Source organism: Eucyclogobius newberryi, unplaced genomic scaffold (genome assembly GCF_026437365.1).
Source record: "Eucyclogobius newberryi isolate DKJ021-1_F unplaced genomic scaffold, fEucNew1.0.hap1 SCAF_14, whole genome shotgun sequence".
NCBI classification, from domain to species: domain Eukaryota; kingdom Metazoa; phylum Chordata; class Actinopteri; order Gobiiformes; family Gobiidae; genus Eucyclogobius; species Eucyclogobius newberryi.
In genome coordinates, this window is record NW_027315768.1 from 15,512,985 (window position 1) to 15,540,467 (window position 27,483).

The window sequence follows — 27,483 nt, forward strand, 5'->3', positions numbered from 1 at the left end:
TTGCATTAGCCTGCTCTTTGTATGCAGTCGCGTAGTGTTAATGCAGAGAGCGTGTTTTCAGTGTGTGTATTCAGCTCTGCGCAGCTCTGTGCAGCTCTGTGCAGCTCTGTGCAGCTCTGTGCAGCTCTGTGCAGCTCTGTGCAGCTCTGTGCAGCTCTGTGCAGCTCTGTGCAGGTGACAGCGGTGACGGAGAGTGCAGATAAAAGCCCAAACAGTCAAAGCTCCGCAGCATCAGCATCAGCAGCAGCAGCGGCAGCGCCAACATGGTCGCAGTGCACTCGTCCACACGATCGTCGGAATCTACAGAGTGGATCATTTGTCTGGATAAAAGGTAAGTTTGAAAAAGTCTTTGTTATTTAGGTTGCCGTTTTGGGCAAAGGAAGAAGCGCATAAGGGGGCTTCTGGGGGCTAGGTTCGGTTCCACTACGTGAGAGAAATCTGGACAGGGAGGAAGAATATAATACCAAAAAGGCCATTACTTTTAATTAACGTTAAAATCACGTGTTTGTGCGTCACAGAAAAGCGTGGAAATTGTGCACACGTAAAGGGCAGGCACTTTTGCGCATGCAGCAAGTGATGGACAAATTCATGCCATTTTCGATCAAGAATAGTTTCAGACCAATAGACTACAATTTCCAACGCAAAGTTTTTTCGGTTGGATTACAAAATTATGTTTAATGTTTCTCACTTTTTATTTTGATGTCAGAACGAGTTATAATTTGCTTTGAGGCTGACATCAGGACTTCAGAGGCAATTAAAGTTGATTCAATCAGACATGCTTTGTAAGTTTTGTGTGTGCAAAAGTTGAAATATCAATGCAGTGGACTGTCACTTATTTTTTTTTGTAATACTCACATGTTTCATATTCTCAGCTGTACTTAAAATGTAGCTTTAAGTATTTTAAGACATATGAAAGATGTAATCGTTTGATATGGAGGTCACTTTGCATAAATGCTCTAATACTACTACATAGTGTTCCCCTCTGCATGCAGTCCGCTCAGGGATGGGATTGATGCAGGTCTAAAGTGCAGAAGCCATTAACAGCAGGTGACGCAGTGTGCCAAATGTGTTTACCCAGTGACATCTCCTGGTTTGCTGCCAGAGCCACCTGTGCATCTGAGCAAATGACTCAACTTTTCCAATCCTCTGCTTTTGCACTTTTATCTCCATGAAAAGCTCAATACAATTCACTCTATTGACAAGTGAATCTCTGTTCGGATTGTTCAGTCCTCGTCACTTGTATCTTGTCTCTGAATTGAATTACTGATTGAAAGCTTTTAGTCCAGAAATCAAAGGGTCAGCATAAAAACCCCACAAGTGGTTATCAGTGTGGCTATAGAAAGCAACAAAGTCAGTATCAATAATGTGAATAATTTCATTTGAAAGGTTTCCATGGAACAACAAAGTAGCCGTCGTACTTTCATATGTGACCTCAACAAAAGGAGAATTGTGGTTGCTGAAATGCCCCTTTATACATTTAGTACAGCCAATAATTCAGATGTTTTTAATGTGTAAACAGAACAAAACAAAGAGTATGGCACAGAGAGGCAAGGCAAGTTTATTTGTAGAGAAGGCAAGGCAATTCAAATAAAATGTTTAGTCCTGACTCTGGCACCAGCCGGAGGCCGGTCCATGTTTAGTCCTGACTCTGGCACCAGCAGGAGGCCGGTCCATGTTAAGTCCTGACTCTGGCACCAGCAGGAGGCCGGTCCATGTTTAGTCCTGACTCTGGCACCAGCAGGAGGCTGGTCCATGTTAAGTCCTGACTCTGGCACCAGCAGGAGGCCGGTCCATGTTTAGTCCTGACTCTGGCACCAGCAGGAGGCCGGTCCATGTTTAGTCCTGACTCTAGCACCAGCAGGAGGCCGGTCCATGTTTAGTCCTGACTCTGGCACCAGCAGGAGGCCGGTCCATGTTTAGTCCTGACTCTGGCACCAGCAGGAGGCCGGTCCATGTTTAGTCCTGACTCTGGCACCAGCAGGAGGCCGGGCCATGTTTAGTCCTGACTCTGGCACCAGCAGGAGGCCGGTCCATGTTTAGTCCTGACTCTAGCACCAGCAGGAGGCCGGTCCATGTTTAGTCCTGAGTCTAGCACCAGCAGGAGGCCGGTCCATGTTTAGTCCTGACTCTGGCACCAGCAGGAGGCCGGTCCATGTTTAGTCCTGACTCTGGCACCAGCAGGAGGCCGGTCCATGTTTAGTCCTGACTCTGGCACCAGCAGGAGGCCGGTCCATGTTTAGTCCTGACTCTGGCACCAGCAGGAGGCCGGTCCATGTTTAGTCCTGACTCTGGGTCCCAGCAGGAGGCCGGTCCATGTTTAGTCCTGACTCTGGCACCAGCAGGAGGCCGGTCCATGTTTAGTCCTGACTCTGGGCACCAGCAGGAGGCCGGGCCATGTTTAGTCCTGACTCTGGCACCAGCAGGAGGCCGGTCCATGTTTAGTCCTGACTCTGGCACCAGCAGGAGGCCGGTCCATGTTTAGTCCTGACTCTGGCACCAGCAGGAGGCCGGGCCCTCAGGTCCCCCGAGTCCGAGATGGTTCATATGGCACTAACATGTCCGAGATGTACTTTGGTGCTAGGCCATGGAGAGACTTGTACACTGAGACTTTAAAGTCTATTCTCTGAGCCACAGGGGCCAGTGCAGAGACCTGAGAACAGGACTAATGTGATACTTCCTGGTTCTGGTCAGGATCCGAGCAGCAGCGTTCTGGATGAACTGCAGCTGTTTTACAGCTCGTTTGGAGAGACCAGTGAGAGGGAACATACCAGCCATAACAATTTCAGTTCAGTCCATTATTGTCAGTACATTTTGTGTGATCCATTTTTTTTGTGAAGCCTTTTTCCTGCCGCCAGAAAGATATCAGCGGAGAGTGTCCATGCATGGCCGGGGTTTTAAGGCCCAGATACACAGTTCTGAAATCGACTGACACTTTTGAGCCGAAACCACATGGTAATTGTGTCTAAACATGTGATTTTGTGGTCCTCCAATGTGATGTAAATATACTTTCCCATTTTTCATCAGTCATATAAAATGTACCCTTGCTTTCCCGTTTATTTTTGTTATATTTAGTAGAGTGGCTGTCCAAATTGTGAATAAATATACAATATACAATATATAGTATAGATATTATTCCCCCTGAAAGGTCTGATTTATAGCAACTCAATTTCAATCATGCAAACAATTATTCTAGTTCATGTCAATTTATAACCTAAAAACCCTAAAAAATAACATACTGTGATGTCACAAAAAAGCTATCAGAATGATATTAAACATATATATATATTATAGAATAATTTAAGACTGTCCAGGGATTCCCAAACTTTTCAGGCCGGAATCCCCAAAATAACTATACCACCGACTCAGGACCCCCAGCCAAATCAAATGGTCTGTAGTTGTCATTAATAAAAAATAAAATACAAAAAATAAAAAGTTACATTTGATTAGTTTATTATGTTATTTGTCCCAATTTCACTAAAACATACATTTTAAAAACTAGATGTAATACAGTGTCATGATTTAAATTATATTATGACATCAGCTCATGCTTCCCGACCCCGGGGGGACTCACTGTCTTAGTCTACCACATTTGTGTGCAGTCTTTTCACTGATGATGAGATGCTGTTTACTAGAAATGTCTTTGTATTGCAGATTGTTGTTCCTAAGCTTTATTTGAAGTTGAAATAGGTTTGAATGGAAAAAAAACATCCCTTTTTTCTACTGACATATTAAAATGTTAACATATATTCCAATTTATACATTTTAATTGTGCTTTTTGCCTTTGCGTTTGTAGTTCATGTCTGAAATAGTCTGTTTATGTGTAATTCAAGCTAAAGCTATGTTACCACCCATCAGTTAGTTATCTGGGATATAATGAGTGGCAGCGAAATGAAATACTACATGGTAAAGCTTTGATGTTCCAATATAGATCACATTTTCTCGGTTTGGCTTGCCATCTAAGGAAGGAACTGCTCTCATTTTGATTGAAAATGTTGATGAAATTGATGAGGAAGAAGCAAGTGTTGCTGTGGGACTAATTAGCTTCACATCCAAAAGTTTTCTGAATGCAGGTCAATGTGTCCCTGCTTTGCCTCTATATTTTATTTTTGTTTATTCATCTACTGTAAAAGTACAATATATTCTTGATTCTGACACATATTTTCTTGCTTTCAGGCCAGCAGAGCGCTCCGGAGAGGATGTTGACATAATCCTGGCACGTTTCAAAAGTGTGAAAGCCTTTGAGCGGTTCCACCCCAGTTTGTTACAGCAGATATGTCTATGTGGATTTTATGAATGCTTAGAGAAAGGAATCACCTGTAAGTCAAACCAAACTGTCAGAATAAAGTCAAAGGTTTGAAATGTTTCGTTAACATTTTCATTCCTGCAGTGTATCGCCAGGGAGACATCGGCACCAGTTGGTATGCAGTTCTCTCTGGATCTCTGGATGTCAAAGTTTCAGAGACCTCGAGATATCAGGCACGTCCACAACCAAACTATACCATTATACCGTCATATTCATGTGCAATACTGACTTAACCATGTGCAATACCGTCACATTCATGTGCAATACCGTCATATTCATGTGCAATACTGACTTAACCATGTGCAATACTGTCACATTCATGTGCAACACCGTCATATTCATGTGCAATACAGACTTAACCATGTGCAATACCGTCATATTCATGTGCAATACAGACTTAACCATGTGCAATACCGTCATATTCATGTGCAATACTGACTTAACCATGTGCAATACCGTCACATTCATGTGCAATACCGTCATATTCATGTGCAATACTGACTTAACCATGTGCAATACTGTCATATTCATGTGCAATACTGACTTAACCATGTGCAATACCGTCACATTCATGTGCAATACCGTCATATTCATGTGCAATACTGACTTAACCATGTGCAATACTGTCACATTCATGTGCAATACCGTCATATTCATGTGCAATACTGACTTAACCATGTGCAATACCGTCATATTCATGTGCAATACCGTCATATTCATGTGCAATACAGACTTAACCATGTGCAATACCGTCATATTCATGTGCAATACTGACTTAACCATGTGCAATACGTCATATTCATGTGCAATACTGACTTAACCATGTGCAATACCGTCACATTCATGTGCAATACTGACTTAACCATGTGCAATACCGTCATATTCATGTGCAATACTGACTTAACCATGTGCAATACCGTCATATTCATGTGCAATACTGACTTAACCATGTGCAATACCGTCATATTCATGTGCAATTACTGTCATACTCACAAGCAATTTAGGCCATATTCATGTGCACACAACTGATGTAAATAAGAGTGTTTGCTTACCATTAGTATTAGTATTATTTAGTCTTATGCTAGCTATTTTTACTTTACTTTATTTTATTATTATTTACTTCATTATTATTTTTTTATTTTTATTTTTATCTTTATCTTTATCTTTTTATTTTATTTATTATTTTTCCTCCATTCCCTATAAAGATATGAGGAGAGTTTTGTTAATAAGAGTTTTTTGTTTTCTTTATAAGACTGTTTTTTTAAACTTCCTATAATCTGTCATTTCCCCCTGTATCTACTGCGTTGTAACACCGGAATTTCCCCATGTGTAGACAATAAAGGATTATCTTATCTTATCTTATCTTAACCAAAGATGTGCCACGTCAAGTTTTATATTCAACTCAAATGACTTTTTACAGATAAAAATGATGCTTTGCTAGACAAGACCACGTTCAATGCATTTGTAAACTAACCCTATTTTTATTCTAGGATGCTGTTACTATCTGTACTCTGGGGACCGGCACAGCGTTCGGAGAGTCCGTCCTGGATAACACCCCACGACATGCCACTATTGTTACCAGGGAATTCAGCGAGCTCCTACGCATCGAGCAGAGGGAGTTCAAGTCCCTGTGGGAGGTGAACACACCGTCTGTGCTAGTTTCAGCCCTCAAGCAAACTGCCTACACTTTAAAAAAAAAAAAGTAATACAGAATATATTCATTAGAGTGCAATCTTGTTATTCAATTTATTAAATGTACCAATTAAAAGTAAATTACATGTTACGTTGTTATTGCAGGTGACCAAAACAGGAACTTTAAATACTGTAATAATGGTGTAACTCAAAATTGAATTCAATAACACTGGACACACTAGTTTGAACTTTTGTCTTTTTTTGCACTTTACCCATTCTATACTCCTGGTATATAATACATACATACTATACTATGGCACCCTGTGTTTGGGACTTCTGTGTTCGCGCCACCAGGTGGAGATAGAATGCTTCCAGTCCTTTCTGTTTATCAGAGCAATTGGCACTTTATTAATTCATTTACCAAACATTGTGTGAGACAGAGCTCCTGTTGACCCGCAGTAGCTTTACATTCCATACATCTTGTTGTGTCATGACAAACATGGGAAGAAAATTGTAAATAGCTGTAGCAAATGACTCTATAGAAAGAAATGCCTGTCACAAGATGCTGAAGAGAAACAGTATTGTTTGTGGATGAACAAAAGTAGGATGGTCTGGCCGGCGCGCTCAATGCTCCAGTCATATCTTCATTTCCCCTGATAGCATGTTGTTTGTAAGGTGTCGTGCCACTGGCCCCTTCACTCCTCCCTGTCTCTGCTGGAGCCGCTGCGCTGGGCTGGTTTCCTGAGAGAGACAGCCCATTTCCTCTGGGACCGAAGGGCATAGGGCTGTTAGATTATGGCTTGTGTCACTGCAGTGTCCAGCGCTGGGACGGAGCACTTAACCTTGTTTGGATGTGGTTGGATCATGTGGCAACTCTCTTAGATAACACCTTATCCTATCACGGCTCCGAGATGTCATTTCTCTGCAAGGTTTGATTAAAAACTCTCTTTATCATGTTTTATTTATCATCATAGTTCTGAACTTGTTGAAAATGTTACTATCTGTAATTTTAAACATAAATTAAGTTGCTAATGCGGCAGCTGCTTTACAACAGCTTGCAATATTTGCTTGTACCTGCCATTTACTGGAATAGAAATTGTAATTTTTCATGCAAATATATTTAATGTCATTGATCATTAATACATTTACAGGTGGATAATATTAGTATGTTTGACTAAAGTCACAGTTAAGCTTGATACTATAACATCATCTTGAATTAGCAGGTAATGTTGTTGTTCATTTGTTCTCGTACAATATTATTAATAGTTTGCTCTAGTAACATAATATTAGTTGCAATATTTTCTGAATGAATGAATGAATGAAGGATTATTCATGTAGGAAATATACATTAGCAATTAAAGTGCAAATGACAAATGACAAAACAGAAGGGATTAAATTAGCTCCTACACGGCTTCAAGATCCATCAGTCATAGTGCACGGCACCTGTGGCACTTTAGATGCAGCTTCCACTGTATTTGAACATAAATATGCACATACTTCTTTTTCAATCATGTACATTGAGATTGATGCCATTTGATCCCAACCTTTCTTTCTTTTTTTTCTATAACCTATATGTGAATCACTATAAGCTGGATTGCACATGTCAAAAGCCGAGCAGGGCAGACATGAGCTGTGTTCAGCGCGTCGGCATGACGCCCAAAGATGGCTTCATCATCAATTTGCTCTTTGTGCCCCACTTCCGATAGGGACTAAGACTAAAACAACAAGATAGTAATTTGTGTGTTTAGAGACATGAGGCCGCTCTTTCATGGGCACATCAGCGTAAATTTGCAGGCTTGACAGAAAATTCATTTGGAGTGACCCATCAGGGCAGTGTATGTCTTAGTAACTGCACTAGTATGTGGATGTAGTTGTGCCTGAAGCCTGTCGGAGAGTCCCCAGCATCGGTCCAGGGAGCAGGGGGCAGTGCAGAGGGCTGATAAACGGGAAGTGGCAGGAGCTGCACGGGAGCTGTCTGAGGAGGAATGTGTGGATGCTGCTGACACACAAACACTCTTCTGTCTCATATCAGGTATAAGGAAGAGAAAATGCTTAGTACTACGGTACATTGTAATGTGTAGTAGTACATGAATACTTAAATAGAACACCTCCTGCTCCTTTTAGCTCAGCATGTAGGGGGGGAGTAGGTGACTGGAGTCATCTCTGAGCACCCGCTGCTGCTTAGACGCTGCTGACACTGGCTCTGCTCCGTCACACTCTCTGTGTGAGGACAGTAGACTATCCTCACACTCCTGCAGCAGGATGGACCAGGACCAAGGAACTTCTGCACTCCACTCCACACCTGTGCAGTCATTTTCAACCACGGGATTTTAAGAGAGAACTTAGGCTGTATGTATGGGACTTGAGCATCTTTAGGTAATTTTGTGACCACTTATATGCATTTGTTTGATTTTATACTGTAATGTTTGAATCATTTCCACAAGGTTTTGATTGATCTTGGAGTAGTTTTAAATTCTGAGCTGCATAATGTAGTTATGTGATGGCGTAGTCCCTTATTTGTCCAGGATTGTTCCATCGTAGGAAAAGATTCAGTTTTAGTCATCTGGACACTCTTTTTAAAACATGATCAAAACATGACTAAAACTGAATATTTTTCTACAATGATGTCTGTTTTGTCAGGGATGTGCCAGTGTTGAATGAACCTTCAGGGAGCGTCTTCCCTCTATTGTTCCCTTGAGTGTGCTGAATGTCAGGAGTATAGTGTAGTGACAAAATGTGATATTTTAGTTTATGTAATCTGGGGAGAATTATTTAAAATTCATTGGAGCATTCATGCAGAGTGATGCTCACAAAGCAATAATCTACTGAAGCGTGAAAGGCCACGTGGAGTTTCAACCGACATTTCATTACTTCTAAAGTAATAGTAGTAAATATGTGAACATGTCAGATGCTTATGGAAGTAACTTAATAATCTGTATAGTATGTTTAATTCCCATTATGTATGTCTTTGACACAACTCTCAGTCCAGTGTAATCTCCTGTAGCAGATGCTTTGCAAACATAGTTTAAGTTTCAATTAATTCTGGTGATGTAGGTTTGGAATATAGTGGACACTCATTTTGGTAAATACATAATACTCTTGAACAGATAGTGATTGATTCGGCATAGAGCCATAGGTGTTCATTATGAAATATACAGTCCATTTACCAAAGGAAGGTACATTTGAGATAACAGATCCATAATAAATCATGTATACATCTCTACTTTAAAAGTGACACCTCTACCTTTTATCTTTTTAAAATATGTCATATTTATAGAATAGATTAGAATGAATGTGTATTTATTTGGGTAAATAAAATAATAAAATACTCATAATAACATAACATTTTCCCAGCTCTGTTATGGAATGGGAATAAAGCCAATAAAATTAAAACAAAAATGTAAATTCTGCTTTCATTTGTGATTATTAGAATTAATAAAACACGGTGGCAACGGTTAGAGCGTTATACCAAGGTCCTGGGATCAATTGGTGGCATGAGGCCCTTATGTGTGGAGCTTGCATGTTCGCCCTGTGTCAGTGTCCGGTTTTCTCTATCACCAAAACATGTCCATTTTTTTTTAATTGATTGTCTTTTGAACAAAACATAGAGCTGTATTATCCACCTACTGGCCGAGCGATGTAAAATACTTATAAGTTACATGTAAACAGGCAAATATACGCCTGACACTTTAATCCGTCCCCCAAATAAAAGCCCGTCCTCTCGTCCCATAGGACTCAGCCCCTCTGGAAGCACTGCTGCTTTTCTCTAAGTGCTCTTCTCTAATCCCCTTAAGGATCAGCAATGTCCAATAAATAACCTTTTTATTTATAAAATGTGTCTTTGGATTGATCAACTGAATTATGTAATCTGAAATTTGAATCCCAAATGTATCTATTTTCCCAGCAAATATTTATGCTTTGAAATGGCTCAGGCTGAAATGGTTGTAAAAAGCTTCCTGATGGAGCCACATGTCCTTAAAGGTTTTCTAAAGTGATTAGTGACTTCAGAGGGTACAATTGAATTTAAAAAAGACCTGGGAGAATACATGACATCATGGAGGCGTGTCTTATTCTGTGTCCTCGGAGTTAAAGATATGGTGGTCAGTCATTAAGTGGTCCTCAAGCAGCTTTTTATTGACCTACTACAACTCGGGCATGTAATAATCAGTTTTCTGTACCATATCAAACGCCACATTACATATTATCATGTTTTATACTGGCAGCTTGTGTAAAACAAGTGTATGTGGTGTGATAAACTAATATTGTTTAGTATGTTATGTTAACATGTTTTTTTTATCTAATGAAGCAACAGTCAAAATAGCCATAATTGTAGAGGTGATGATGATTATCACAGCCCCATTTTCAGCTACTGTATTATTTGGTTTTATATACATACAAATACATATTACATGCTTGACTTTGACAAGGATATTTTAGCATACATTTTTGTATTTACATTAATTTAAGACGTAATTCACAGTGAAGTCAAACCGTGAAAGGAAATATTCCTTTGCGGCTCATTCGCTGTGGATACATTGCCCTATTTGTGCTCTGTGCTGTAAACAAATATATGTCCTTTCAAAGTGCAGAGGCAATGTCTATGACATAACACTAATGCTACAGCCTCATAAGCTACATATGCCTCCACGACCTCATCTTACACCGCATTAAGAACACCATATGGCTTTGGACAATTACGTGCATGAACTTATCAACATCAGTGCACCGCTCTTGTAGAGCTCTCACAGCCTTCAAACTATAGTCAGACTGTCCAGAGAAAAGTGTCCAGAATGAAAACAATATATTTAGAAATATGTTCAACCCAGTGTAGGATTAAAGACAATTATTATCATTTGCATAAATCTGCTTATGTCATGGGTTTAATGGTCACATACTCAACAGACATTATATTGTACACATTTTAATCTAGATATTGGACAGATTATATGGATTCAAAATCATTAACAATAATATTAAATATGTATTTTCACATAAGATAGTCCAGTGGAAGTAATACAATTTGAATTGAGATCCAGTTGTTTCAATAGAAAGCTCTACAGCCGATCCTGTCAGAGAAAGGATGCATCAACTCAGGTTGATGTGTAGATCGTGGGACTACGGTATTGATATAGTAGGTATAAACTAGGGCACAATTTAAGAACCTTTTTTTTCTCCTGAAGAATGTATTTGACAGGACAGTTATGGCGTGAAATGGGCAGAGAGGGGGAAAAGACAGTCAACAAACGACTAGGGCTGGACTCTAACTCACAGCGTCATGTGGCATCAACCACACATGTGCAACACACTTAACCACTGCACCATCAGCGGCGTACAGCACTATATTTTATATATGTTACATGACACAGTGGATAATACGATAAGAGAACCTGTATAATATATGTCACACAATTTTCATAAAAGTGTTCTTTTTAAAAGTGGTTACTGCAGCTGAAAATAAGATTGTCACAAAAGCTTTTAATGGCTTTAAATGACTAATCCAGTTCTAGCTCATCCATTTGTATGTTTTCTTTTCTAGAAGTATCATGAGTGCATGGCTGGGCTGCTCGCGCCTCCTTACGGTGTGATGGAAAGTGGCTGCAGTGGCGACAGTAAGTTCCTGCATCTGCATGAAAACGTTGGTCCTCTGGAGTCTTTTTATTGCTCTTGTTGTGACCTGAGGCGCTGCAAACTTCCTGTTGACCTTAACACATGACACACAGAGCAGCCTCTGACTCAAAGTATTCTTTCAACTTTTGAGGGTCTTTGAGGTTGTTCAGAAGAATAAGAAAGCATAAGGCACACAACATGTCATTTAGAATAGAGCCTCTTAGAAAAAGTGTTCTCAGATGTGTTGCTATGCCTCTTCGCAGTAGGTTCTGGACTCTTATCTCCCTCCTCTATTATTTTCTGTTGCTTGTTAACTCAATATTGACTTAGTTTGGCTCAAAGGGGGCACTTAAACTGCTGCCAAGTCATGTACCATGAAAATGATGAACAGCAGTTTGCAGTCAGAAAGTACAGTGAGTCCGGCTGGTCAAGAAACTCATTTTGAGCTACGAAGATACGATCTCAGAGCATCATAAAGACATCATTCCATCACAGGCACATCAATCTTACTGGCATCTTATCGAATTAAGACCAACAGGATTATTAACGTGGTATAAACTAAAATCACAGTCACATATCGACTGTGTGAATTTAGCTTCACATAAGCGTTTCAGATCCACTTTATTATCATATCAGATCTTAATAAACTAAACTGAATATCAGAATGATTGCAGACAGTTAAATTGTTACTGTCAACCACAATGTTAGGTATAAAATGTACATGAAATCTTAAAAAAATGGTATTGTGTGATTTCCATAAGCAGACATACAGTGGACAATGTCTTTCTATAGATCTGTGCACTATGGATGTATCAAACTTACAAGCTAGCTTGAACTAGAAGATAGTTTGATTTTGATTGTGTTATAGACATAACACAAAACTTACTACAATGGTTTTATTTATTTTTCCCTAAGAATTACGTCTTTGTCGTCTTCTTCTTCTTCTTCTTCTTCTTCTTCTTCTTCTTCTTCTTCTTCTTCTTCTTCTTCTTCTTCTTCTTCTTCTTCTTCTTCTTCTTCGTCTTCGTCTTCGTCTTCGTCTTCTTCTTCTTCTTCTTCTTCTTCTTCTTCTTCTTCTTCAATAATATAATAATAATATAATAATAATATAATATGATAATAATAATAATAATAATAATAATACACGTTTAGTTGATGTTTTAATAGCACCTTTCCCAGTCGCCACATTGATATTTTCCTATAAAGTCAGCACTCTGAGTTGATGACTGCTGCTGTAGCACATTTGACTCTTAGTATTGCTGCAGTGAGTGATTAACATGTGAGCGTGAGGACACCTGTAATGTACAGTGGTGCACTTGAGGGATTTACAGTCCTCTCTGGCCTCTGCTCTCACACGGAAATCACACAAGCATCAAGCAGCTGGGGCTGATGCACTCTGCTGTAAACGCCATGAATTAATCATGATTTAAATGGCTTTTTTAGTTACAACAACACTGCTCCTTGACAAGGCATCATGTGTTAACAGCAGGGGATTTTTTATTTTCTTTTTTTCAGCTTGCAGTTTACTACTACTATGACATAATGTAAAAACAATGCATGGCCACATAAATGACTAATACAGGCTCATTAGCAGATAGTCCTGTAGAAGTCACCAGCAGCATCGCATACACATCAGCAGATATTTACATCACATACAACAGTAAAGAAGCTCAGGTTCCCACACCACAATTAAAACAATTTAGTCTCTTATCACTTACGCAGCCCAATTCATAAACTGCATAAACTGGCCGAATGCCTCCAGACTAAACTTAGTGATGGGTGCAGTGTTGGCTCATTAGAGCTTTATATAAACTCATGTTGGCTGATATGAAGCTCTTATCAGCAGGAGGTCTTAGTCATTTTCAAACACCGTTGTAGAAAATAAATTGATTACTGTAAACTCATTTTAATGGTTCTGAAGTCACAAACACCTATCTTAGTTTCTTTTTTTCCTTGATGATTATGTAACCCATAGGCCGTTTGTTTGCAGCTTTACTATGAATTAAAATTGTTATTTGAGGGGAATCTACACAGTCACAATGCAGATATTTGACAGTTGTAATATATTTTGCTAACAATATTTTAGTTTTTGTAACATTTCAACCATGAAGACATTGCTGTAAATCTCTGGAGAAAAGCGAGAGAGAGAGAGATTTTCTCGTGTTTGGTTTGAATTCAACATTTGTGGTCTGAACTGGAGTATCTAAGAATAACTGAGAGTTTCTTTCCTGCAGCTTCGCTCTGACTGAGCAGCATTGACACTTTATGTGGCGTGACCTGTGGGAAACTGGACAGACTACATTTATTATTCTGAGAACTAACCTCAACTGTTCTATCAAGAAGTCAGGAAGCAAGAAACAAAAAGTGCATTGTCTTATTCCACCATCGAGGGAGGAGGAGAAATATAGTTTACTTTGTATGATCGCAGTGTCTTTGTGGATTCTAAGTAACATTAACACTAATTTAACACTAATGTCTACTCAGACGTGAGGCCAAACACGTGGCTGTACTTTTAACACAGGCATTTAGGTTCTAGCACACACTTCGTCTTTGCTGTGTCATCAAATAAAGCTATATTTTAAAATGTATTGTTATGTCTTCACTCAGGGATGCCGGACAAGGAAAACATTAGCAACAACTCATATGTTTCTGTCCCCAATCACCAGAACAAGGTAAATACATTATTTTCACTGCATTACTTTTGCTACATTCATTTGATTTGAAGTAAAAAACATTGCTTTTTAAATTGACAATGTAATTGACTATTACAATGTGTAATGATTTTTTTTTTTAAATAATCGTATTATTTGATTATTTGACTAGGACTCTAGAAGTTGTTTAGTCAATTAATTGGTCGATGGAGTCTTAGACGTTTTATTAGTCGATCTGGCGCCCCAGGTCCCCCTTGAAAAGAGGTCTCGATCTCGATGGGTTCTTACCTGCTTAAATAAAGGTTAATAAATCAAGAGTCTTGTGAGTGCAGTTTGGGTCAGATGCTCGGCCAGATCATAGAGACACAGCTTTATGAGCCTGGGATACTTTGTTGACTAATGTTTGAAGCATGTCTGAAGAATTTCTTTTCTACAGACATAATTCATATAGTTAATATTGTATTATTAAGTTCCACCTCACAAAACATTTAAGATCTGTCTCTTTATAATCTAAATTTGTATCATAATTAGCTTTTGAAATAGTTTAGAGTTTTAATCTTAACTAAATAGGAACAGTAAAAATTGAGTCTTCTTCATTTTGTTCATGATTTCCTTATGAAGTTATTACCTGCTTCAAGATTATTTTTGGTTCAAAATGCCCAGTTTGTCAAAAGTACATCTAAATTTAACTATGTGACCGAGTCCATACGCCTTCCTGCTCCACCTTCTCTCTTGTTGTCTCCTCTCTTGTCTCTTCCTGTCCCCTTTGTTAAAAACATGTTTTCACAACTGATTTATTTCATCTTGCGTCTCAGCTCGTGCGGTGGTACTCGCTGCCCAGTGATGTAAAGAGTAGATAACATGCAGCTTGTAGTTACATAACAAACATATACGTACATACATAAATCATTAGAACGAAGGCCTTGCGTCTTGGCCACAGTCTGCCCTAATTTCCCAGTAAATAAGTGATGAGACTTTAAAGCTTTCACATGAATGCATGAGTTACACATGAACGTGCTGAATACATTACATGTTCCATCTCCAAGAAACAACATTACAACATGCACTTTTCATTTGCTCTTTAGGTTTGTTTGTTTTTGTATATCTTTGGCATTTAAAGGTGCACTATGTAACATTTGTGGTGGAGGCTCTGCCACCTGCTTGTCTCCGTGGCGATATTATTGCATTGCTTGGAATGATCAACACTACAGCATTAAACGTGTCTATTTTCTATACGGTTTGAAGTCTTCTTTTAGCAATATTTACCCTTCCTATTTAATAAATGCAAAACAGTTGAGTGCAATGCCATACGGAGGAACATTTCAGGCAAAGCAATAACATCTCCATGGAGACTAGTAGATGCTGGACAACACAGTGCACCTTTGAATTGACATTTTGTTGCATTTCTACTGAGTATTGCTTCGTTTACCTCCTTCTTATTCTTTCATCCCTTTTATTTTGCAGAAGTCATTCATTGAAAGCCCGACCAAACCGCTTCCCAAATGCCTTTCTCAGGTAGTAAACCTTCTTGGCTCCTCGTGCTGTTATGTACTCACGACTCAGCAGGACTGTGCTGTTGACGACAGTTACTCTTGACCGCTGCTGCGCTGACCCTCTTCTCCCCCGTCAGGTCCCCTCCGAGAAGATCCTGAGAGCGGGGAAGATAATCCGAAACGCCATCTTGTCCAGAGCGCCGCACATGATTCGAGACAGGAAGTATCACCTGAAGACGTACAGGTTTGTGAACGTCAATCAGATGAATCGCTATTTCAGTGATTTGTGAAGGAATGGGTGTGGCCAGACGTCTTCAAGCACTGTAATGTTACTCCTGCTGCTGTAACGTTTTATACATGCGTTCGCGGTGACGTCATACAGCCGGGACTTCCCCATAGAGGCCATTTTAAGAGGGGCACAATAAAAAACAGCACAACTGCATCCTTTTCTACGGCACAATGAGCTACAACTACTTTGATTCTTTAGACGATAACGTAAAACTAAGGTACACGACAAAGCCCTCATTTCTTGGTCAGTCAACAGAGCAATGTCCTGACAGAACGCAGGTTTTTGGCATTTTGGCCTCATAATTCCTGGATTTCGTATGTATTAGACGTGCTGTTGTGCCCCTTTCAAAATGGCGGACTCGGCCGCCACTGCACAAGTTCCCGGACGTGCGAACGCATGTATTCTGTCAAATGTTTTAGTTTTGTTAGACTATCAGAGCGAGTTCATGAAGATTAAGTCCAGAGACACACCCTGCTGTCATTGAATTATTACTCCAAATATGTTAATAACTCTAATGGACCCTGCCAGTTTGGGATTAGTCATAATAATATTGTTTTTGCAGGCAGTGTTGCGTGGGAACGGAGCTGGTGGACTGGCAAATGCAGCAGAGCTCGTGCATCCACTCACGCGCTCAGGCCGTGGGCATGTGGCAGGTGCTGCTGGAGGAGGGGGTCCTGAACCACGGTCGGTGTCTGTTTTGATGTTACGTCTGCTCAGATGAGGCCACGTCGTCGTTATTATCCCCGTATTTATTTTGTTTTGCTGTGTTGCAGTGGAGCAGGAGCTGAACTTCCAGGACAAGTATCTCTTCTACAGATTTCTAGAGGATGAAAAGGAAGGCGCTGCTTTTCCCAGCGAAGAGGAGACGAAGGAGAGCCAAGAGGAGCTCCAAGACACCCTCCTGCTCCTGTCACAGCTCGGGCCAGACTCACACATGAGGATGATTCTCAGGAAACCGTATGTTTTTGTCTAATAAAACATGTAATTTTCACTATAATTGCAACATCCTTACTCCAAAAAACACTTTTAATGCAATGACGTGACATTTATTTTATTTCACATATTCACAAAACACAACACACATCAAATTTGACCTTATAATTTAATAAAACGTCACGTGATATTGGCTACAAAATGCATTGTTTATGTTTTCAGCCCCTCTGAACGCACGGCAGATGACTTAGAGATTATTTATGAAGAGCTGCTTCATATCAAAGCCTTATCGCATCTGTCCACCACAGTAAGTATGTGATTGGTCGTCGGTCTGGCTTTACTGCTACTTTTATGAACATCTTGTGGATGAAGTCGATGCAAATGGAATAGGTTGAATGTGCTGTAAAGGATGAGTAATGCACAGCTTTTCATATGAGCACATTAGACTATATAAATGTTCTATGTGCTCTATATCTACACTCATAAGGTCTTGAAACTGCGATGAAAACACATTCACATCTGCACTGTGTATTGTTTGCCCTCTTTCTCCACCTCATACAGGTAAAGAGGGAACTCGCAGGGGTCCTGATCTTTGAGTCCCACGCCAATGCTGGAACAGTGTGTAAGTAGGAGAAATAAACGATATGACATGTAGGGGTAAACCGAGAGTCAAGTGTACTTCCTGTATTGGAGGGACCTTTTGTCATCCTTTTCCCATATATCTCCTGGATCTAAATTATAGCCAAACTGTCACATGGTAAATAATCAGTGTTTTCCAACCTAAACGTTGTCTTGCACTCCCTTTAATATGTCATCAGACTGTTCAAAATTCCAAAATACAGGAGACTGGAGCACAGTGAAGAGGACCATACATTCACAGATTAATCGACATCAGAGCTAAAGGTTAACGGTTTTAAGTCATGATCAGAAACAAGCAACAATCTTGTATTTCGAGAGTAGAAATGTCAGTCAGTTTGCTTTTATATTACAAAAGAATGAAATAAAATACACAATTTATTCTCTTGAACGTCACAAAAGTAAAACAAAAAACTTTTGTGGACTCAACATTTCTGTAATTATTTGTCCAGTAAAACAAACAAAGATTTTGGCCTCAAAAATGCTCAGTGTCTGTCATTGTCTCCTGATGAATGAAATAAACAAATAATGTAAAATACAACAGTAAATGTCTTTAAAGGTCCACTCACGTGTATAGTATCGGAGTGGTTTTCATTTGCCAAATCATTTTTCATACATTTCTTTCCTGTTTCTAAATTGAAATCTCAATATGTTCAACTTCACTTTTGCCTTTACAAACATTTAAGGGTCTATGTTGTGTGCAGTGTTTCTTTCATTGTTTTAACTCCCTTAACTAGTAAATTACCAATAATAGTAAGTACTAAATATTCTACTTCCTTGTGTTAATGGTATTTATGCCAAGACTATTTGTCAGAAACACAATTAAAGAACATTTTATATTCAAATCTACCTTTTTTGTAAATCTAAAATTCCCTGCTTGGGAAACTAAAGTCTATAGAGTTTCCCAAGCAGGGAATTTTAGATTCTATATTCCACATTTACAATGTTCTTGCATCATGCCAAACATGCTTGTCATTTTTTTTGTTAATAGTCTTGATTTATTTCAGGCTTATTCCTAATTTTGTCTTTTCTTTTGAAGTTTCTGTATTTGCAATCAATATTTGTTTTAATTCAACATAAATTATTATTATGATAACATCAATTAACTATATTTTTCCCTATTTGTTTTTTCTTACTTACTTATAACTGTCTAGTGTTCACACAAGGAGAGGAGGGCACGTCCTGGTACATTATACTGAAGGGCTCTGTCAATGTTGTGATTTATGGAAAAGTAAGTATGTCTTGTATCACATAAATATACATTGTTCACTGTCACGTAGGTACTCACACGTTCCTCTTTACCAGGGTGTTGTGTGCACTCTTCATGAAGGAGACGACTTTGGAAAGCTCGCTCTTGTAAATGATTCTCCTCGTGCAGCTTCCATCGTCCTGAGAGAGGACAACTGCCACTTTCTAAGAGTGGACAAAGAAGATTTCAACAGGATTCTTAGAGTGAGTGTCTAAGGAACAATACTGCTGCCCTCTGCTGGTAAAAACTTGGCAATGCGGAAATTGATAAATAATCTTATATTTTGTATTAACAGCAGTGATAATGTAAGATCTCTTAAGGAAATTATCTTTTTAGAAATTTGCAATATTGCTGCAGAATATTTTTTTTTGTAGCTGCCTGTTCTGGCAAATGCACTCGTGTCCCTCACTTATTAGCAGAGCCATTCCTCCTCTTTACTGTCAATTAAACCTAGTCGCTTGATTGTGCAACTCTCCTGATTTAATTACACCTCAGTATCAAGTACATCGTTTCTGTCGATGAGTGAACTGATCAGACTTTGTCTGAAGGATGTGGAGGCCAACACAGTGCGTCTGAAAGAGCATGATCAGGACGTCCTGGTGCTGGAGAAGAGCCTCAGCTGCAGCCGGAGCATTCATGGACCAACGCCGTCCCATTACAAGTGAGGAATCACCACAGTTGGTTTATTTCAAGTTAAATAGGACATAAATTGTAATTTTATTTAAAACATACATAAAATGTATACTATACATTCATGACAACTGGATAAACAAGTTGTAACTAAAGGTTTCTGTATCGAAGTACAGAGTCTTTATAGAGACCTTCTTTGCCTCTCTAGGCACAGCTATAGAAGCCAAATGCAAAAAAAAGGAGGAGAAATGGAAATATCAAGTTTAAATCAATGAATATTATGTTTTTTCCTGGATTTCAATTCTTTTAATGAAGTCACAGTTGATGGAGCCAGGAAAAACTACACCCGGTTAATCTCAATCAATCCCATGGGATCTCACACACAGTGGTGCGTCTCACTGGACTAAACAGTCTCTTGCAAATACTGCTGCTGAGAATTACATTGAAATAACCCAAAATACACTTGATTTATACAGCATTTTATAAACATGCAGTTTCAAGTGCTGCACAGAGACAATAAATACAAAACTGAATGAACGAATGCTTAATTTCATTGTACAGCTCTAAAACACGAGCAATAAATAAATACAAAGATAGATAAATAAAAACAAATAAAAGACACAGGAGACCACATATATCATGTGGTGCAGCTCCAGTGTGGGAGCTGTTCGGGCGTGTGGGGGCAGAGCCTTCCAGAGCAGGGTCTTCTTCTAATCTGGAGCTGAACCTCAGAGAGCACAAGGTCGAGCTGCAAGACTAATCGCAATCAAATCAAAATTGCTATTTGGATGAACGCAATTAGAAAATTGCAAAAGTACCATAATTTTCCTCCTTAAACAACTGAATATCTTGTTCTATTCTGCATAAAAAAGCCTGTAGTCTATATCTGTGCAAACTTATTTTATTTCATTTTGAGCTTCAAAAAATAGTTTAAAAATGTTTGAACTATTATTTAAAAATAAATTCCAAATCTAATTGCAATAGCTGGTAGAAAAATTGCAATTGAATATCTCCGAATCCAAATCAGAAAAAGTTTTTTTGTCATTGTAGGTGAACAAAATTCACAAAGATAGAAACTTAAGGTGCAACATTCAACATGCAACAATGAATAATGATAATAGCAAAGTAACTCAAATCAAATACGGCATAAATAAAGATTCAACAATCGTGCAGCCCTAGCAAAAATGTGTGGTCCATTCAAAACTTTAAAACGAACAATGAGGGGATTAGGAAGATTCAGTTTTTTTGCTGATGGTTTGTAGCGTAAACTAAAGAGTGGTTTATATGAACGATTGGCTCAGGACATGCATTTGATTTCAGTTATATGTTCATTCATATAACATGGCTTTTACAGTAACTATTAACACCAGGCACTTCAGACAATAAAATAAGTCACTTGTCTGCAATAGGTGCGTGTTCCTGCTGATTACTGTCTGCTCCCGACCCGCAAATAAAAACACTAAACAGTGGCACATGTGAGTGCGCTGCAACCTATGAGTGTTACTTAATAGAGGCATCTGTCATTGCACTATGGCTGCTGTAATATAGAGAGACACATTAATGGTAATAATGGCTTGCCTCCCTAGAGGAATAAAAGGCCTGGCAAGTCACAATTACTTCTTCAGGGTCGCCCTCTAATCAAGTCCTCTCCCAACACTGTCAAGACTCTGGTGTCCCCCAGGAGCAACAACACAACACTGTACTGCTCCCACTCGTCTCTTCAAGTATTAAAACACAAGCAAGGCACGAGTGAGTGTTGATTCTTCTACTCCAAGAGGATGCCCCGACTTTTTTGGCTTCTCTCCAGCCACTTACACTCAGACGCCGTGAATCTTCAGCTGTCCAAGAACCATGTGATTGTAAATGGGATTGTTATCAAATGGAGCAATCAAAGACACATGTTCGAGTAACACAAATCAGTCAAGGGCTGTAGCCTCATCGGCCGAGCATTAAGAGCCAGTGTTTGTTGATTAGTTAAGTGTGTGTGTGTGTGTGTGTTTTTATTCCTGTTGTCGCTGCAGATACAACGTGATGTCGGGGACGCCGGAGAAGATTTTGGAGCACCTCCTTGAAATGATGCGCCTGGACTCTCAGTTCTCAGAGTCAGGTACGACCCATGAAGACGACCTGGCCTTGATCACATTAGTGAGCTCTTACATAGTCTTTGGATGGGCTGGTCATTCAGTGTGAAGGGCTTTTCCACAATGACATATATTTATTGTCTCCTCTGTCCTCTGGTTCTCCAATGACCCGTTTGTTCTGTCTATAATTAGCCACACATGGCAGGGCTGATCGCATTACTCTTACAGAAGTCCATTGCATTGTGCACACATAGGTGACAGGGCTGTGTGGGGCTCAACCTCTCCTTGATATTATTCTCATGTTTTTGGTTCCACAGACATGGCCTTAGATGACTTTGTCCTCATGCACTGCGTCTTCATGCCCAATACTCAACTGTGTCCAGTACTATTGGCTCAATATCCTTTTGAGTCATAAGAAAGACGTACTGTATGATGCCTAAACGTATATCTTTGTTATATTTGGCATGATTAAATCTGTGTTACGTCCTTAACAGCGCTGTACTTACCTTGCCCAGGCCTCACAGGGCTCTGAGCAGGAGAAGCTGGACTACACTCTGAACAATAAGCGCAGAGTGTTATGTCTGGTGAAGCAGTGGGTCACTTTACATGGGGACAATCTGCTGCAGGACCCCGTGTCTGTCATGTTTATGGAGGTTGGTTAGAAAATCTAAAAGTATTGTGCCCCATAAAATCTTCTTCCACATCAAGAAGAGAATGCAAGATTTAAGGAAACCTTTCTGCTTTAGTGTTCATTGTGAATTTATGTTTCAGGACTTTCTGTTGGCCGTGTCAGAGGATGCAAAAGTCTTTCTGGCTCTCAGGGATCAGCTCACAGATTTAGAGCGATTCGTCAAACAAAAGTAAGTATTTTCTCAAATATAGTTTATATCTTTGTCATCTCGTTTTACGGTTTTAGAAACTGTTTAATCCATATTATTGTACATTGCAGCGATGACGTCAGACTAACACCCAAAAAGGTAAGCAGTACTTTCAATAGAGTTCTGTAATTCATATTTTTAATTCTGTTTTATTAAAACTCTGTAAATGTTTACATCACAGCACAAAGTTTTATTAAGGCAGTTCAGTACAGGAGAAGACAAGCCTCAGAAGAGAGAGTCCATCAGGAGCACAGATGAAAGTCAGTATACATGTTTTTATTTACCTCTCCAACAAATAATGAAAGTAAAGGCCATTTTTGTTATTTAACCATGACTTTTAGTTCGTAATAAGTTTGATCTGGACTCCTGTTACTTCTTTGTTGACGACCTTCTCATATTGTCCTGTGCAGTCTTGTTCAAAGTGTACTGCTGTGACCACACCTACACCACAATCCGGGTCTCTGTGGGGGCCTCCGTCAGAGAGGTCCTCGGGGCCGTGTCTGACAAACTGGGGTCAGCCGAGGACCTGCTCCTGGTCGGCCTCAGCTCAGCAGGAGGTATGAGGAGCAGAATTATAGGGTTATAGGAGATTTTTAGCCCAAAATGAAACAATGAAATGGGATTTTTCTAATAAACACCTCAAAAATGCACCAAACTCCAAAATATAAAGATTGTGTACAGAATTGACCAGTGTGGGGATTGATTAAAGTGCTATTTTTACATTAGAGAAACACTAACAATGTTTACTAATTTCCCTATGAAGTACTCAAACTCAAATTGTCCTGGGAAATGATTTATGCTTTTTGTTTAACAGAAAAAGTCGTCTTCAAACCCAATGATGTGTCAGTATTCTCCTCGCTCGGCATAAACGGACGACTGTTCGCCTGCCGCAGGGATCAGCTGGACTCTTTGGTTGGTTTTACAAAGCTTTACACATATATCTGGGTTTATACAATGCCAGAGGTGGAACTCCACAGTTACAGCTACTCAGTTACATCTACTCAGTTACATCTACTCAGTTACATCTACTTAGTTACATCTACTCAGTTACATCTACTCAGTTACATCTACTCAGTTACATCTACTCAGTTACATCTACTTAGTTACATCTACTCAGTTACATCTACTTAGTTACATCTACTCAGTTACATCTACTCAGTTACATCTACTCAGAATCAGAATCAGAAAAGGTTTATTGCAAACATAGGAACTTGCTTTGGTGATACGGTGCAATATAAAACGATAAAACCTATATAAAGTCAAAAAGAAAAAACAATTTAAATCTGCTTTAGGATTTAATTAGAAATAGGTTACAAGATAGAAAATGAAAATAAGCTTTCTATGTACACAACATTTACAGTTGAATTTGCTCGAGTGACTTTTTGAAAAAAGTTTTTGAACACCATACTTTTTACTCTTAAGTAAAAGTTTTGGTTCCTCTTTCCACTGTGAGTAATTCTACAAAACCCCCAAAACTGTATGCTGTCAATATTAAAAGATTAAAAGATATTAAAAGAACATCTGTGTTTCTTGCACTGCTCCTTAAAGTATATTTTTTAGTTTTCCCCCTCTCATTTTTGTGTCTATCCTTATACAATGATATTCACTTTAAATATCCATAAATCAGATGTTATGTCCAGACAGTAACTCTTTCTCGTTTTCCCTTGATTAATTGAATCATTTCTTGGATGACTACTTTGTACTTTTACTTGAGTAATATTATTTTGAAGTAACGTTACTCTTGAATACAATTTTTGGCTTCTCCACTCGCCTCTGTTCATCACACATATGTTGTTTATGTCAGTGGTCTTTAAGCTTTAAGCAAGTACACTAAACCTTCCATCTGAGAAAACATCGTGCCTTCTGAGAACCACAAGGTCAACACCAGGTCTAAAAAAGACTTTAAATTAGGCCTAAATCCAGTCTAGAATATGTCACACAATTGCTATACTAGTTCATAGGCCTCTCAAAATAATTACAATAGCGATCATTCAATATATGATGGATTGAACAATATTTTGTGGGTGCTAGACATTTATCGTATGTACTTTTTCCATGCACTAGATTTTAGAAGGATTTATTTTGTATTGTATGATGTTCATTTAGAAAAGGGTTCACTGTGATTCTACTGCTTCCGTGTTATTGTGTGAAGCGTGACATAGTTTTAATTTGATCATTAATCGCAATATTGCAATATATCGCTTTTGTGGCCTAATAGTTTAAACAATGACTAACGTAAAGAAGGACAATAATTTTGATTGAATTGACTTACAAATTCAGCAGGATTCCACTTAAGGAGCACATCACAGTTAGAGAAAAACTAGTTTACTCTATATTTTGCCTTATGTTTTTCCAATTCGTATTTGAAGAAAAAAAGGTCTTAAATTGAAATTGTTTGTCTGAAATGTGTTGACATATTATGATAAATGTGTGTCTCATTTTCAGAGCCCTCTACCTGAACAGGAGGGACCAAACACCGGGTCACTGGCCAGTTTTGAGTTGATGAGCTCGAAGGATGTGGCCTATCACATGACTTCCTACGACTGGGAGCTGTTCCACTGCGTACACGAGGTAAAACGTCAGTGCTGGGGCCAATTCACAGAAATCTAACTGTTTTAACTGTGCCCATTATTCCCAACAGCTCGAGCTCATCTACCACACATTTGGGAGGCAAAATGTGAAGAAAACCACGGTGAACCTAGACCTGTTTTTGAGACGCTTTAATGAAATCCAGTTCTGGGTCATCACCGAAGTCTGTCTGTGCAGTCAGCTCAGTAAAAGGGTTCAGCTTCTCAAGAAGTTTATAAAGATTGCCGCACAGTACGTCAGCTATTTTCACTGTCGCACCTGTGGTTTTTCCGTGTGGTTCACCTGTGGCTTATGTTTGGATGTTCTGTCACTCACAGTTGTAAGGATTACCGCAATCTCAATGCCTTTTTTGCCATCATTATGGGACTGAGTAATCCAGCAGTAAGCAGACTGAGTCAAACTTGGGAGGTAGGTATCTTTACTATTTACTTGATTTTGTCATTTAACGGTCCAATATAAAATGATGAAAAAAAGTAATGTAATGTTATGTTGTAAATTATCTTTGCAGAAGCTTCCCAGCAAGTTCAAGAAGTTTTATTCTGAATTTGAGAATTTTATGGTAAGTATTGCAGATGTACACACAAGCCACAAGAACCATTAGGGTAATGCTCATTAATGAAGAATACTTTTTCAAATAATGAGCATAACAAATGTAGCCTTTAATTGACATTCTACCTCAAAGTTACCATTTCATGTGGGATTACCAGAAAATACTGTATTTAAATGAATATTACTCATGTAATGAAAATCTTATTCCATCCCTTAAATTATTCAACATACATTTATAAAGAGCATCATGTGACAGTAATTCAGCAAATACATCCTCCTCTACTTATATATCATGATGAATGTTTATTGTAGCATGTGTTATGTCTGAGTCTAGTGTTATTGTTTCCATAGGATCCATCCAGAAACCACCGTGCGTACAGACTGACGGTGGCCACGCTGGAGCCTCCCATCATCCCTTTCATGCCTCTGCTGATCAAAGGTACTCATCATTTTGACCAGTATTATTGTGTGGAATGGCTTCTTTAACAGCTTCCATCAAAACAACTGACCTCCGTCTTTGTCACATTTCACTCTATTTCCTTCTCCTTTCCCAGACATGACGTTCACTCATGAGGGCAACAAAACGTTTATTGACAATTTGGTCAATTTTGAGAAAATGGTGAGGCTCTAAAGGTGCATTGATTTGTCAGATGGTATACGACGTGCACTGAGGTACTTTCTGTTCTATATTTTCCAGCGAATGATCGCCAATACAGTCAAGATAGTGAGATACTGCAGGAGTCAACCGTTTAGTAAGTGCCCTAAAACGGTTTTGTAAGAAAACATTTTAACTGCAAAATAATCTCCTTATTGTGTTAAGTTTCTGTTGCTTGGCTTATATTAGTAAATACACCAGAACATCGGACACAAAAATCTTATCTTATCTTTTTTGCCTTGAAAATGATTACAGCTAACATTTCACCTTCCATATTTTAGGTCCAGATTCTCCTGTAGCAGGCAAGAACCACCCTGAAGTGCGTAACTATATTCGCCACCTCAATGTGATGGACAACCAAAGGACTCTGACGCAGCTGTCTCACAGACTGGAGCCGCGCAGGGCCTGAACTCACAGGGAGGAGTTACACAAGCTGCTTCATTGCTTTATGTAGCCTACTTAATCTCACCATAAGTATTGTTTAGAAAGCCAGTAACCTTTTATCACAGTGGGTTCTGCAGTTTTTAGATACCTCCAGTGTTCTAGTCTAGAGATAGAGAATACAATATAAGTGGCAAAAAGTGGACATTTTATATAGGCTTTACTACACATAAGATGGGTGCATTTGTCAAGACTGGTGCTGTCCAATCTTGAGGTTTACAAGACAAACAATTACTTCAAAAAATATTTAAAATGCTTGAAGTTGTATTTTTTAATTTGTTTTATATGTTTTTGTATACAAGTATATTTATACTATTTATTTTAGTTTTGTTTATTCTGCATTGTAAATATAGAGCTTTGTCTTTTCACACCAGCATGCAAAAATATCTTTTTTGTGAAAGCACACCCAGCGGTGTCAGACTAGGGGAGTAAAGGGTACTTGATTACCCTCGACCCAGTGCAGGGAGGGGCCACCACAAAATATGCATTCATCATAGAGAGAACATGAAGTGCAGGTTCCCCAGAGCCCAGGATTTTGTGTTACTTGTCTGACTCACAGGGCAATTGTGCCCTTGAGCAAATCTCTTCAGTGTTTTTCAAGAAGCTCTAAGCTCTGAACATACATTGTTTTGTATGTATGTGCCATAGAGTCTGTTATGCTACGCATTTTATACTGTAAAAGGTGTCATTCAAGGCATGTTAAAGCAGACGTTAAAATTAGGTTCTGTTTTAAGTACCATTAAAGTGTTACATAATATGTATGGATGGTTGTGTGTATATGTAAACCTGTATTCTATGCATGTTTACAAAAATACATTTTAACAAACATTTCTCTAAATTTGGTTTGATTTGGAATACGGTGTTTAT

At 38.9% G+C, this 27,483-nt stretch overlaps 1 protein-coding gene across 1 annotated transcript; it reads left to right on the forward strand.

The window, feature by feature from the left end:
• Nucleotides 1–27,447, forward strand: rapgef4a (Rap guanine nucleotide exchange factor 4a). Its single transcript, XM_072444458.1, has 32 exons — nt 1–60; nt 155–331; nt 4,174–4,316; nt 4,388–4,476; nt 5,794–5,940; nt 11,472–11,544; nt 14,150–14,214; nt 15,658–15,708; nt 15,824–15,930; nt 16,538–16,659; nt 16,749–16,932; nt 17,131–17,215; nt 17,470–17,530; nt 18,699–18,775; nt 18,850–18,996; nt 19,342–19,454; nt 21,445–21,530; nt 21,822–21,900; nt 22,007–22,157; nt 22,276–22,364; nt 22,454–22,481; nt 22,564–22,642; nt 22,793–22,939; nt 23,197–23,294; nt 24,828–24,953; nt 25,024–25,202; nt 25,289–25,379; nt 25,480–25,530; nt 25,872–25,959; nt 26,075–26,139; nt 26,218–26,272; nt 26,457–27,447. Exons 2-32 carry the CDS (start codon nt 264–266, stop codon nt 26,582–26,584), a joined length of 3,072 nt encoding a protein of 1,023 aa, XP_072300559.1. The 5' UTR covers nt 1–60; nt 155–263; the 3' UTR covers nt 26,585–27,447.
• The last annotated feature ends 36 nt before the right edge of the window (nt 27,448–27,483 follow it).